Source organism: Lonchura striata, chromosome 10 (assembly GCF_046129695.1).
Source record: "Lonchura striata isolate bLonStr1 chromosome 10, bLonStr1.mat, whole genome shotgun sequence".
NCBI lineage: Eukaryota > Metazoa > Chordata > Aves > Passeriformes > Estrildidae > Lonchura > Lonchura striata.
In genome coordinates this window covers 20,192,695-20,208,218 of record NC_134612.1, presented here as the reverse complement: position 1 = coordinate 20,208,218, position 15,524 = coordinate 20,192,695, and the positions used below count along the sequence as shown (strand labels likewise).

At 38.2% G+C, this 15,524-nt stretch overlaps 1 protein-coding gene across 9 annotated transcripts in view; it reads right to left on the bottom strand.

The window, feature by feature from the left end:
• Positions 1-15,524, bottom strand: part of PEX5L (peroxisomal biogenesis factor 5 like) — a 103,494-nt gene that overhangs the window by 28,891 nt on the left and 59,079 nt on the right. For 4 of the 9 annotated variants that reach the window (XM_021543354.3, XM_021543380.3, XM_021543398.3 and 1 more), the window contains exons 2-4: positions 13,206-13,271; positions 11,324-11,428; positions 9,966-10,004 (exon numbers count right to left, since the gene is read on the bottom strand). The exons of 1 other annotated variant lie outside the window; for it this stretch is intronic. In XM_021543354.3, coding sequence (XP_021399029.1) covers positions 9,966-10,004; positions 11,324-11,428; positions 13,206-13,271 — 210 coding nt within the window. The remainder of the gene's footprint in view (positions 1-9,965; positions 10,005-11,323; positions 11,429-13,205; positions 13,272-15,524) is intronic. 4 more of the 9 variants (XM_021543361.3, XM_021543389.3, XM_021543414.3 and 1 more) reach the window with 2 other exon arrangements.

Here is a 15,524-nt window from a genome sequence, read left to right as displayed (position 1 = left end):
AGCATTAGCCCACTAAACAATAACCTGCTGAGACAGGAAACACTTCTCTGCCATAAAATGATGTGTGAATGACAGTGGATGGAGCCTGGTGAGTGTATGAACTTCCTGCATGAGTTCTGGCTGTGGGAAGAGTCATAAAATGCTTTTTATTTATGAGCAGTTTTCCATTTTTAATTGGATGAATGCAAGGTGTTCTGTTGCCTGTCAGAAATCTCTGTATTACAGGCTATTTAATGTATCAGAATTAAAAAGGTAAAACTGTACAATTCTCAGAAATAAAAGTCTCCTCTTTGCCATCTATCTCTGATTAGAGGATTAAGACCTAAATTGAGCTGGAGAGATGTCTGATGGTGTGCCTGCACTTACTTTATATTAGTATCTTAATTTCTTTATCTGAAAAAATGCTTTCCCACTGTTGCTTTTGTCTAGAGCTTTTTCAGCTTTATTTTATCCTCTCCATCTTCTTATCAACCTTCTGTCCTGACTCTTTTTCTATTGTTGAATTTTCAATGTTTTCTCTCAGATATGTTAGAATTTTTAAATTTAGTATGCTAACATGGACTAAAACTGGCCAAGGAGGGTATTTACTCGCCATCATATTTGTTAAGTACTGGCTGTGAACTTCTCCAGCAGCAGGATTATCTCTAAAGTTATTACAGCAAACCAGATTAGATTCACTGCTGTTCAGTGCTTGATTTGTGTCTTGCAAAGCTGCAGCAAAATACTGGAGCTACTGAAATAACAAGCCCACTATTTCAATGGATCAAACATTTGATATCTAGCACTGATTGCTGTGCTGCAAGTCCTGCACAAATGCATCTGCCCAGGACCTCAGAGCTGTGCACTCAAATACAAATTTCCATGGAGGACAGAGGAGTGACTGCCTGCCCAGCTGAGTGCAGCACAACGTGCAAATGTGGCTGAATTTAGAAATCTGGCAGTGGTGCTGTCCCAAACTCAGGTGCTACCCCAGGCTGCAGATGCACCTCACCAGGGAATTAATCATGGGGTTTAACTCTGGGTTGCCTGCCCAAGTTATTTTCTCATTCGATGCACAGAAGGCACCTGCTTAATTTGGTAAATGTCAACACCTTATTGGAGATTGCATTTATATCAACTGCACACCTTTGATTTCCATTATACCCTGGTCTACAAATTTACTTAATGATTATATTTAGGAATTAAGCAGACATATATTTTCTTTCTATGATTTGGTGACAATCCTTACTCATGACTATTTTGAAAAACATGTGGATGACTTAAGTTCAGAGTTGAGTCTTTTCCAAACTACTTTAGTATTTTAAAATTTTATCCCAATATCAGCAAAAGCTGCTTGTATATATTTTTCTTTTTCCATTTACACGGCATAAAGAAAAGTCCCAGACCATTTGGAGAGGGACAGGAGGGGAAAAAGAATGGGTTCTTTAGGAATCATTGAAAATATAAAAACTTTATAGGAAATACTGTGTTTCTATGTGAGTAAGACTATCAGTAGGGTACATTATCACATAAGATTCAGGTGCTTATCAAATTTCCCATTCCATTCCATGGAAATTTTCTTTGATAAGAAAGATTGGGGGAAGGATGAAATGAAGAAAGATTATGAGAACCAAAGTACCCAAGCTCACTTATTGCAGACAGTGAAGAATAGAAAACCTGAAGACCAGCTGGAAAGGCAGTTTATTGCCCAAACCTGCTGCAGAGGTCAGAGGATAAACTCTGGGAAGACCAGAAATAATGTTAAGAATCAGAGTCATGGAGGGGAAGGAGATAAAACTTAATAAAGAGCTGAATTTTACCAAGGTCTAACTGAAGTATGAGGTCTGATAATTATTTTTCCTTTTCAAAGGTGGTTATCATATCCTTAGAATTTTCTTTATTGTGTTCATTAGATTTATTACATTTTAGAGGAAGACTAAAAGAGTTTGACTTTCTTAGGCTAACAAAATGAAGATTGAGTAGGACTGTAGTTATTATAACAGAGTTCTAAACTGGGCGTGAGAACATCTGGACTGGGAATTAAAAGAACTGAACTATCACAGCAGTGATAGTATGATATATGAACACTTATTTTTTACTGTAAGAGGACAAAATGCCCACCTATTTAAAATGGCTTTTGCCAAACCTTCTACACTGCTGTTTATGATGTGACTGTGACCCAGTGGATCCCTCCTAGTCCTGGGTCCTGTGCTCCCATGGCTAAGGACTAAAAGCTGTAGGAATGTCTTATTGAAAGGTTTGTTCCTGTGAAAAATAATCTGCTTTCAACTCAAATATTTTTGTCAAAACAGATTGCAAAAACATGACCACAGCCACTAATTCAATCAACACAAACTATGTATGTATAGCAATAGAAAATATTAGAAAAATACTATTTTGGCTTGAAGTTGACATTTAATGATTAATTAAGACTTAACAAGTTAGAATGCTATGAGATTATACTTTTTCTGTAGAGAAGTGGGCAGTGGGGTAGGTTTCTAACATTACTCTCTGAGAAATGCCACTTGTTAAGCCTTTGGTCTCACAGTTGGAATTTCATTTTGCTGCCTCATATATTGTAGAAAATTTATCCTTCGCTTAATACTGAACAAGTTATTAGAGTTATATCAGGCATGAATTTGGAGTAGAACATAAAAGATTTATGAGATGAAAACTATGATCTATATTAAACCAATAATTTATGGTTCTGAAGCACCTTTCAGACTGAAAATCACAGAATGCCTTAAATCATTCATTAATCAAGCCTGGCACAACCACAGAGCTGAAGAATATTATCTTTTCTGTGTTGCAGAAGAGGGAAACAAAGTGAAATTAGGGAAGTGACCCAGCATCCCTGGGTGTTGGAGAAGCAGCACTGGGGGCAGGAGCCAATCCCACACCAGATTTATGTGCCCAATATCTGTACACATGCCAAATGGTGCAGACTCAGCCTGGGAAAATGGAGGTATCTCAGTACTAATTTAGCCAGTGGGTGCCATAAATTCTCATAATGTCTCTAGGAACTTAAATTCTCTCTATAAGATTCACTTTAATTAAAGAAGCCCACGCACTCCTTTAATTGAGGGATATGTGAAATCTGTGGAGGCTGATATTTCCTACTACCAACACATCTGAAGACACTCATCCATAGTATAAGATACTCCTAAATTCAAATGAGTCTTTGGGGAACAGCACAGCAGCAAAAGCTGTTTTTTTACTCCAGTACTGCTACTGTAATTTTTCATTCCAAAAAGCATATCAGTGGGGCTTTTGGGTGCTTTAGGAGAGATACGGGGAGAGTCAAAAGTGGTATCAGCCCCACTGCTTCAAAATATGCAAAACAAGGATCATTCAGCAGTAATAAGGTGTGGTCCTTCCACTCCACTTCATATTCCCTCTTACTGTATTCCTGATCTTGATCTGTTAGCAGAGCACAAAGCATGGTAGTTTGTTTCTTTTTAAAAATTTTACTAGGACATAACATAATGGTAGTCTTTAAGATAAATTATTTAGACTCTAAATTGGGAGGGCTTCCAGTCAGGCATGGGCAGATAATTAGCACCTATGTTTTGGGCACAGAGTGAACTAGTTTTCTTAAATTAAGTGCCTAAATTCCCTCCATGTTCAGTAGGGAGAGATAAATGCCTAGAAAAGCTACTCCAGAGGGAGATGGTGCCTGCCCAATTTAGGCTGTCCCTCAGGAGGCTCTCAAAGGCACCTAGCTTTCCCCCTGCTATATATGGGATTTATTTTAGAAGGACTGGCTCAAAAAGCATCCAAAATTTAGATTTAATTTGCTACTGAAGTGAGTTGGATTGAATTTTGGATTGGATCCATTCTGTTGCCTGAGCCTGATTGAATTACTCACGGCACTAATTTAGGAAACCCCAAACTGCTCCTGGGTAATCCCTGTGCAGTTCAGCATCAAAGCTGCTCCTGGGCACTGAGACTTTTTCCTGTGCTGCCACTCAGAGGGGTGAGAGGGTGGCAGGGCTGCTCAGTGACATGAGCTGCTCCAGAAGGCTCAGAGCAATAATGAACAAGGGGTCACGGGCATGGGAGAAGGCAGGAAACATTGAACTCAGATTTTCCATGGAAAAATACTATATTTGAACTTTGCTCCGAGAAACTTGTCTGCTCTTTGGGTGACACTGGAAAAACAGGTGAAAGAGTCAGATTGTTTCCAGCAGCTTGTAAGTGTTAGGCTTAGGCAGAGACACCAGCTAATTTCAGTCACTAATTATTTTTGTGATACACAGCAATGGTTTCCTGACAGACAGGTTCCCTGCTCACACCTGGGACTTTGGTGGCACTTACTGGGGTAAGAGCAAACAAATCAATTGATTTCTACTACTTGGCTCTTTCTAAAAATTGATAAACGGGAAATCCAACTAAGAATGTAGGCTATTGTTTTCTAGAGCATAACTGGAAGTATTGGTCTGACAGTCATGTCTGTGGATCATTATCTTGGCAGAATAAGAACTGAAAAAACTCCTTTCCTGGTCGCAGAGAGGTGTTTGGAGAGGGAACTTCTGACAAGCTCAGTAGTCTCATGATAACAGTTAATTGCATGAGTTTTGTTTTTCTTTTCTCACTTTTATAGTAAATCTATAAAGATTTCACATTCATAATGAATGCTTCACACGCTTTATTTACTCTTGTGTAGTAAGTGTATTACTTCTTGGCTTTTTGCCACATCTTTGTGCCAGAGTGATACATTTATTTTTCTCTGTCACTCGACTATGAATGTATGTCCCAATGAAGCTGACACGAGAGCCAAACATCTGGTTTTCACCAGAAGAGAGAATCCATGCACATGGCACATGGTATAACTGACTTCTGCCTCCCATGAGCTGTGGGAAGCTCTAAAACTGAGATGAGCTCCTTGCACCCTCCTCAAAGAGCACTCAGGTGCTGCTGCCTCTCTGAACACCAGCCCTGCTCACCAGGTGATGAGCAGTGCTCTCTTGCTGGGTAGTAGGAGGTGTGTGGTGTGAATCAGAGGTGACAATTTCTCACCTGAAATCACACAAGCTAAGTCACCCCAGCTCTCAGGGTTTGTGTGAAGCAGAGAAGCTGTGGGAGGGTTGCTGTAGATACTGCATGGGATATTTGAATTCCTGTGCCAGCTGTGTTGTTTAAAACCTTTGTTTATGTTGCATCTCCATAAAGTTGCTGGGTGACAACTCTTGCTGCGATCTCTGTGTCACACCAACACCCTGCCTTGTTTCTACGTGCTGACCCGTGCAAGTTATGGTGTATTATTGTAAAATCAAGCATCTCACAGCTCAGTATCTCCTTCCCTCTGTTCAACCTGGTCTGGTGAAAGGAAGTTGAACATGGGAGTTGTGTCTGGCTCCTGCGTTTTGGCCTGGCTCCAGCTAAGCACTCAAACATGCCCTGCAAAACTCAAGGTTAAGCACGTGCTGCACTGTCCTGCTGGATCAGAGCTGTGGGGGAAGAGGAGGAAAGGTACTCTTGTCATACTTTAACTGTGACTGACAGTTTGGCCTTTGCCCAGACAGAAATGTGATTTATTGTAAATCTGCTGGTTGCATTCATGCCTCCATGCACTTCTTTATGTTAAAGGAAGCTGTTATCAAAAATGGAGTGCCTCTTGCTCCTGGGTGTTAGATTTTATTTATCACTTGGCCATGGGTTTTCTTTGTGATGTTACCTGGTGATTTTTCTTTTAGCCTCTCCCCTGCCCCATATAATTATCTAGGCTGAAGATCTACAGCAGTGATCAAAGACATTTTGTCATCACCAGAGATAATTTGAGATCCCTGCTATATTTTTGCATATGGGCTGTAATTGCTTGAAAACCACATGGATTTTTTTTTTTTTTTCTTGTCCTCTCTGTGGACTTTTCTTCTCAAACAAAGTTCTGTAGCATATCTAGAGGTAGGCTCTGTTTTTGGATGTGTTACTGTGTCTGGTCATGGGAACCAAATCATAAATGGTTGTGATTGTTAAATGGCCTTTCCCTGTCATGGCATGTCGGGTTGCTTTGGAATGTTTTCAGCAGATTAGAGAGCTTGAAACTCATAAGCTGTTTGTGAATTGCAATTCAGTAGAGCAGTCTCACTGAAAACACAGCAAGTTCAGTGAATCTAGAACTGTAGCACATGGTTTGCAACTCTTTAACAAAGCAGTATATTCATATTTGGAGTGTTCATGAATGAAGAGCCAAAAAGTTTCTGAAAAGTAACTCCTATTACTTAATATAAAAACCACAGCGAAACTTACGTATTATATTATTCACAAAAAAAAAAATCTGTCCAATCTTTCTGTCCTTTAGGAATAGTAAGGAATTTTACAGTGTATGAAATGGTATGGTTAATTTTTTTACTTTATTAAAAAAATACACCATCAATTCCCATGGTAATTTCAAATTAAAATTGTAATTTTGTGAAAAATGTATTTAATTTATGTGACAGAGCGATCTACATAATTTTAGGAGAGCAGCCAATTTATGACTTTTAAGCATATTGTCAAGGCAATTTTATTGTACTCAAGAGAATATTTCTGCTGAAATTATGCATACAGCCCTAAAAGCAATATTTAACTTAGAGGTAAAGAATAAATTAATATTTGTAGTGCTAAGCATGCATTTATTAATTTTTGTATTTCTTTTTTTGTTTTTGCTCTTCATGTATTTACCCTGTCCTAATAATAGATGAAAAAGAGTTATCAATAGGACTTAGGATATGTCCCCTGATAAAGTACTCAAAGCTTTTGTAATAAATCAGATATGAGATGTATAGTACATACTGCTAATAAATTTATCATTAATCCTTTAAAAATTATCCAAAAAATAGGATCTCAAACATAGTTATCCTAAGATCAGTGAGGAAATTACCACTGTTCTCGGAAGGCAGATTGGAATCTACAATGAATTCCTGCACTCCAGACTTTGATAATGACAATAATTAAAACTGACATGATTTTTACCTTTTTTACCTGAATGTATTCCATTTAGTTAAAATGAAGTGAATTCTGGTTTAGGTTGGTGTAAAAGAGAAGGGAAGCTAATTACATCCCCAGGAACATCCCACCGTTCTGTTTTAATCTTATTGAGAACACATTTATGGAGTGGGCTGGAAGTCAGTGCAAGCCTAATGCTAAGAGGCTTAGAATGAACATGATTGATTCAAATGGGACTGTTAAGTTTGTATGGAAAACTGTGATTATGCAATCAAATTCATGTACTGAGCCCTTGATACACACATCAGAAAATCTACTAACAGCATTGGGAGCTGAATAGTAGCTTTAATATGTTTCCTTGATAAAATTGAATGGAAGCATTTAAAAATCTCCTGCTAGAGACTTTAAAAACCCCAGACAACCCACCAAAACCCACAAAAAAGCCCCAGAACACAACAAATAAAAGCCTAACAGAGCAAGCAAGAAAAGAAAGCTAAACCTAAGCAGAAACATACCACCACCACCAAAATAAGTAAATAAATACATACATACATATATACATACATACAAACATATAAAAAAGCAAATGAAAACCAAATCACCAAAACAGTGGAATTTAGGCAGTGGAAATGTTGGAGTATTTTATTCACAAGCCCTTAAGCAAATATAAATGTGCTTATATCAATTAAGTATTGGCATGAAAATGAAGTTCCCTTAAAAAAATAATAGTTCCTACTTTGAATACTAACTAATACCTTATAGACCATAAAAAAAGCCTTAAGCATCTGGTGCAGTTAATTGGGGTAGTACTGAAGCATATGTCTTTTTCTGACGTCTGCTCTAGCCTGCATTTTTCACAGGGGAGGATGAATTTCAGCATGTTTCTTATAATGTAATTCCAGCTTTTTAAATTTCTTCTTTCCTATTCAAATTCTAAACCCTAAGTGGTTTATGGGTTAACTTTTTAAATTCTAAGTGCTCGAGATTAAAACTGCTCTGAGCAATGTCTGTGTGGTCCCATAAATTCTAAGTAGGCAGCTCCTACATATTTCAGTTAAAAGCAGAAGTGGGGAATGGCTTTCAAGATATACTTTGCTTTTCTTTTTCCTATTGGTGAAGTTTTCATGGACTCCCATTTCTGTTCTGACAATTCCAGAGTGTTTTGGCCACAGGACTTTCATGGACCTGAATCCCCCCACTGCAGATTTTGTTTCTTTCTATTGCCTTTATAGGGATCCTGCCCCGAATCTCTTCCCAACCTGTGTACTCTAATAAGGAATCTAAATTAGGTGTGATGGATCTGGGACAAGTAACTCTGGTGTCACTGTGAGATTTCTTTTGTTTTTGCTGGCAAAGCATTTAAGCATGAACTTTTTTACTGCTCAATAAAGCAGTTAATCATGTTTTAAAGTATAAGTCTGGGTCAAAGTATGTGATTGAATCAGATCCTTTGAAGTTCACTGACCTGTAGTAAATTGGGAATTTCATAGCTGGCTGCACAATTAAACTTTGACTTCAGGGCATATTTAGGTTTAAATTTCTCATTAGGAAGTAATTCTGAAGCAAGATTTTTTTCTCCTAACAAATGCAAAGAAGTTGTGAAGAGGTTAAGCAAAAAATTTATTTTGCAATTAAAACCAAATTTATGCATGATTTTTCTCATTTATTTCTCTGCTTCAGGTAAAAGTAATTGGTTCATAGCTTAATATGCAGGTAATCTTTGAACCTTCAGCAAGCTTTCTTACATGTTTTCTAGGTTCAATTCATATGAAATATTACCTTTTTTTCATTTGTCCCAGTCCCTTACAAATTATCTTTTAAAAGATAAAGGGAGACAGCAACATGGATAGAGTTATATTCTACAAAATCCTATTAGAACTGAAAGATCACTCTCTTGATGCTTAAAGTATTAAATTTTGTAACTACTGAATCCTTTTTCACACCAATAAGTGTGAGGAAAGTGACTTTTATGGAAGGTAATTGAGATAGGAAGACAGGATTACAAAAAATAGACACTGAAAGGTCCATTCAATTACCAGGAATACTCCTCTGCCTACTGTTGTACACTCATTACCCCTGGAATGATGATTGAGATTCCCAGTTGCCATATACTGCCACAGCCCCACAGGAGTCTTCAGTACATTTGTCATTTGTGTTATTTGAAGATTTGCCTTCAGTTTTGATGATATAAAACCATATCTAATGGTATCAAATAATCTGTGAGTTGGAAATATAATTTGAATTTAATTCACAGTACTTATTAAAAAAATAGGTGTCATATTTTAAAAGCTGGGCTTTTTTGCTAGGAGAATTACAATAAAATGGGACTATTTATCTGTCTTGTTCTGTGCTGGATATGTTTTTACCATTTTCCATAGGAAAAGAGGAAAGAGACATATTTTAAATTACAAATGCAGGGGCGTGTGTACATTATCAAAAAGCAGAATTAGACTCTTCTTTGTGTATCAGATTCCAATTATGCTTCCTGTGGAGTCTGTCTCCACAGTCAGACAGATTAGTCCTCTATTCATCAAGGATTTTGGAAGTGGGGGATATCACTTTTTTTGTCTCTTGGAAAAGCCAGTGCTCTGTCTGGGCTTGATCCTTGCATTTCATTTGCAGATTTTTTTGCTTAGGTAGCTGTAAGGTTGGAGCAGCAAGGACACTCAATGCATTAAATTACTCCCTAAGACATGGACCTGCCCACACTGGGTTTGGAGGTGGCGAGAACTTTGGAAGGACCAGGCTTTATTCTCCTGACCCATCTGGCTCGGGAAGTTTGCAGTCAACCTGGAATTTGTTCCACCCCGCGAGCAGCAACTACATCCATCTGTTTCATCATGTAAAGAGCAGAGACAGACACTGGGATGGGGATGGTTGGCACAGCAGAGCGTTTTCCTACGTGGATGAGGATGAGGGGTTCACACGGACACACTGCGGTGACAGCATCCCAAACCAACACTTCAGCCACAGTCAGGGGACAAACGATGTATGCAACGTGGTCGTACAGCTGCACATCACACATACATGATGCAGAGATGGCTATGGAAAATACTCACTTTTTCACTTGAGTCTGCTTCCTTTTGGCTTCTGCACCCCTTTGGTGCATAGCAGGGAAGTAGGTATTTGTGTTTAGTGGAAGAAATTACACTGACTAACAGACACAAGCATTTTACTCATAAATTTATCATAGGCTATTGCTGAGGAGACTGACAGACAGCCACTACAAATGGTGAGTTAAACATTTAATGAACCCAGGCTGAACTCCTGGCCCTGTTGAAGCCAATGGAAGTTTTTGCATGTCAATCTTTTTTGGGGTGCAGTGAAGATTTAGAGAGGGTGGCACTTTATGTGGGTTTCTTGTTTGTTAATCACTTAATGGAAAATTAGAAATGATGCCTTAAGCAGAGAATCTTTTTCCTCTGTGCAATTTCTTCATAGACATTGAAGCTCACCATGAACAAAACCTGGGTTCAACAGGGGCTGAGGAGAGGTGCCAGACCTGGTTTCCAAATTAGTAGATGATATTTCTAGAATGTGTATTAGTGCAGCATATCTACGATGCTCTGCTAGAGAAGTATGTGTTGGTGTGTGTGCATCTTAAAACTTTCTAAGTACAGTAGCTGTTATCCTAAATCATGAGAGGAATAAAACAGGACTGTGGATTTCATTTAAGGCTCTCATGTAAAACCAGATTCCAGCAATTTCCATTCCTGGTGATCTGGGAGCATTTGTGTGCAGTAAATATCGGCAGTAAACTAAATGCACATGCTGGGGAAACAAATTCATGTATATGAGCAGAATGAGGGAATAAAATCCACTCTCATAACAAGAATGCTGTGGTTTACAGTGGTGTTCAGTCACTGTCTTTAGGAAACTAATGGAACCACCAAATTCTTGATGGCTACTCCAAGGTATGTGTAAGGGTTAATGTGGGGATGTACATCCTTCCTTGGACTGAAAGTGTAGAAATGAAAGCAATGAGATATGCCAAGTCACATATTCTGATCCAGACCAGGAGCAGAACCCCAGTGAGAGCTTAGGAATGGGATCTGAGATATCGGAAATGACACGACTGTGAACTGGTTTTTCTCATTTTACATATGCACCGAATGGGAATATTTTATGTATGAATTGCAAATGAGTATTTATGGCGTGACGATGGCATGAATTAGAACCGAAATTTTAAACTAGCTTTAAACAACTTTCTGTTAACTGAACTGGCGGGGAAAAAAAAAAAAAAAAGCATTTTTGTTTAAATTTTCATGTCAAAACATCTACACCCCCAATATTCACGCCAGGCTCTTTTCCCCCCTCAGTGAAGCAGCGGGACGCCGCTGGCACGGGTGGGTCACCCAGCGGGGCTGGGGACTCGCGCAGCGCCCGCGGCCCCCTCAGCGCCCCGCGCTCCGCCCACCTGGGATGCCACAGTGAGGAGGGGCTTTTCTTCTGCAGACTCCTCCCTCGGAATCTCCTTCATCACCATGGCCACAGCCTTATCGGCCGCCCTAGCGCCTTTGCCCTACAACAGCGAAACCAACAATGGCGCCAAGTCAGCAGCGGGCTCCGACCGCCTCCCGCGCGCGCTCCCGACCCAGCCCGGCGCCACGCCGCCCGCGCCTGGAAGCCAAGCTCGGTTGGAAGCAGAACACACACACTGGTTAAAGATAGTAAAAATAATAGTAATAGTAATGACAATAATAACAAATGGTCCATCAACCCAATGGTTAAGGAGGCAGCTGGGGTGCAGCCGTGGTCTGGTGGCTCGTTAGAGTTGCCCCAATGAAGTCAACAGGAATCCGGCGCTTTCCTGCTGGGCCAAGGCCTGATGGAAGTTTCCCGTGCCAGCCTTTTGCAGGATAGGATCCCCAGAGCAGTAGGGGTTGGAGGATCAGCCCGTTGATTTAATTTTAGTTATCCAAGTTTTTACCCAAAATACGTCTTCGTGGGTTTTTTGGTTTCTTTTCCTTAAAAATAGCATCAAGTGGAGTTTTCAAATAAAGCACAGTTCCTTGTTGTTCACTGAGGCAAACTCTCCCTGAAATTTGAATGTATAATCTGGACCCACAGAGTTTATAGCTCTAGTAACATTTTAAAAGCAATTTACATCATATAAACAGTCTGGGTTGTTGCTAACAGAACATACGGAGCCAAATTCTGCCATCGTAGGCATTGCTACAGCTCTCCCTAAAATGATCGTTGTAGAAATTGCTGTAAGGATTTTTTTTTTAACTACACTTGTCTTAATCTTCTCTTTGTAAGTTCTAAATATTCTGGACAAGGTTAAGATATTTCGGCATTATTTAATATAAATTAACCAAACAAAACTGCACCAATATTATGTGCCGTGCTGTTTGATGCCATTCTTTTTATTTAATGAGGGTCTTTATCATCTTGAGTTCACATGGGTTTCTGTATCTTGATCTTTGGTCCTATTTTGATCTCTGCCTCTTGCCAGTGACAGAGAAGGTTGGAGCTTACACATAAAGCATCACAGCAGAGCTGTATTATGCCAGTGACCCTGGGCAGGGTCTTATTATTATACTTTAGAAGCTCCCATTGATTTCTATGGAAGTTTTAGCTGTGCAAAGACTGCAGGATCTGGCTCCATAAAATAAGTATTTTACTCTGGACTTAAATATATTAAAATCATTAAAAGTCTTTTAACAGAAGGGGTTCTTTGCTAAGACATCATATACAAGAATTATCTTCACTAGCAATGTATTCTGTGTCAAGTAAACCCCCACTATTGCTTATACCAAACTACAGATGGTTTCAGGAACATTTCATCAATTGCAGGTAAAACCATTACATACTACTGCAGGTTCTCAACGGGTTTTATTACTGGTCAGGTCAATATTAGATTAGCTTGCTTGTGCAACACATCACAGATACCCTACAGAGAGTTCTTTGCATGCTGCAAGAAATTCTCAGAGCAGAAGTGTCATAAATTATAAGCATGCTGGACTTGTGATGCCTTTGATATCCAAAGAACTGCAAAGTCATTGTAAAATTAAATATATTAAGTTCAATGAGAATTACATTTAATTGGTAAGCATATCAAAGGTTCTGGGCCAATTACGTGTTTGTTCATGATTCATATGACATATTCCAGGTCTATGAAGCTTGTTTCCAGTATGACACATGAGCTATCATTAGCTAGCACTAATAGCATGCTATTGGTCTTTGGAAAATGTAGTCCTTTTGTGCTGAGTGCTAGAACAAAATCGTTTATCAGCTAGGAAGGATGCATTGGAAAGCATGCAGTGCTTTTTATTTCTTGCAGAGTAAAAACCCACCAAAGCAAAGGTCAGGTCACTTTTTTGAAGACAGAGCCACTTTTTCTTCAAGGTTTCACCTACTGCCTGAAAAGAGTCATGATACTCGTATTAGTGCCTGCTGTTCATCCTCCACACAAGTAACTGCAAAGCCCTGGGAGTGGCTGACACCAAAGATAAAATCTGTTTTACCAGATTAAAGTGGCCATGCTATAAAGGAGAAAAGCAACACAAAGGATACCTCTGTGATATTTTTAACGAGAAAACTTAGTTTATTTGCTGGGCAAAGCAAGTGGTTTCATGCTACATGCTACCTTTTTTTTTTTTTTTTTTTTTTTTTAAAGTTAGATCTTTAACATTCCTAAAAGAAAAACACACTTTCCTGCATGTAAGTCAGGTTGACATCTCTGGCTGCTCAGCCTATGCTGTGTGAAACATTTTGAAACTAGAAGTTGGTAGCAATTTCCTGGATGCCAAAGAGAAAGCCAGGGCATTGGAGTAGCTTAAATTGTCAGATTCTGCTGGAGAGGTACACAGGGGAGGAATTCACTGGAAAATGCAGTGTTTTATTCTGTTGACTAGAAATTAAATTGTCCTATGTAAAGTAGAGAACCTTGAAAATTTTGGTCTCTCTTCCGTGCAGTGACCACTGTGTAGCCAGTTCTTGCCTGTGGAGCCATTAGGCTGAAGAATTGGGGAGAAATAAAACCAGATTTTCTATGGTCAGGATGACCTTGTTACTGTTGTCAGCTGTAGCTGAAATTAAAATCTCCAGCACATATATTACAATAACCATTAAAGAATTATTTTTTTAAGGTTCTATTTATTTAGCCTCTTTTGATATTAAATATTGTTTCTTTGCAAGTCAAAGTGCTATATAAATTTACCTGGCACAGCAGTTTATTGCTTAAACCCTGTAAATCTGTAACAGCTAATTTTAGGTATGCCACGACTTCAAAACAAACAGTTTGTTGGTAGTCCAGGTTTGCAAGGTAAGTTACTTTCTCATGTAAACCACAGTTTAACAATTTAGTTAATAAATTTCATCATTCCCTTTTGGTTTTCAATATAGAAATGGAAACAATTGTGATGTAGAACATGACAAGCCATGTGCAAATGATGAAAAATGTGAATTGATGAAGGAAAAATGTATTATTTGTTTTAATGGAACATACTGCTTAAGAGAAACTGAGAAATGTGTCAGTGTTTCATTATTTGGTACATTAAAAAAAAAGCAACCGTTCCTTTAGGTAATATCTCCAAAGCAAAATAAAGGGTAGAGTTCAGAGTATTCCCCTGATGCTAAATATTTAAAACACCATTGGGTTCAAAACTTAATAACAATTTCTCTAAGCTTATCCTTTGGGATCAGATAATGGGTAATAATAGACATTTCCATAGGACTATGCTGATATAGCAGGATTTTGTAAGGAAATACTTTTATTCTGCTGCTCTTTTTGAATAGTTCCAAATTCAATTGTGTAAAAGTCACACTATTTAAATGTGGTACTTAATAATGGCTATTTAATTAAATTACTGTAAGAGCATATTAATGTAAATTTCTAGTGCAGCATAAAGTTGATTTTTTTAGTAAGTGATGCATATTGCATTGTAACCATGGTCATCTATGATAAAGCTTTAAGTACTTGGGACCAATGGATCACCTTCAGGTCCTGATGGGCAGATCAGAATGAGCACATGCTAACACTTGAAACATTACTATTTAGTGCAATACTCTATAATTCTGTAATTATTTTCTTCATTATAGTGATTTGCAAATTTGTTCTTGCATATGAAAAGCCAACAACCAAATGCTTTGTAAATGTTTAACATTTTGACAACAGTATTTAAATTATAATTATTAATTGCAGAAATTCTTTGTTGTCATCTATGCAATAAAAGGATTTTATCTAAAACCATTTTATAATTATAAGTTTGATTTTGACAAATATTTAAGGCACTTGAGTCCTAAATTCACTTTTCAGGAATATTTATATCATCTGTTCTTGTGAGAATATAAGCAGAAAGAAATTGAGTGATCAGATTTTCTTTTTTTTTTTAACATGCATTCATGAAGAAAGTATTCCTTCATTACACAGACCTGTGCTGTTCCATTTAGTTTTCAAGGGTCCTACCAAGCTGTTTCAGCTTTAATTGACACAATTACAATACATCCCTATTTACAGAAATCATCTCAGCATAGGCATGTTTAAGCTTCTCTAAAATAGAAGTTTTAAGACAGCTTTCCTTGTAAAGAAATTTGATAGAATATTTATGTCCGGACACTGCTGGTACAGGTATGGCAGGATTACTGCTTTCATGGGCATCTCCCTATCTAGC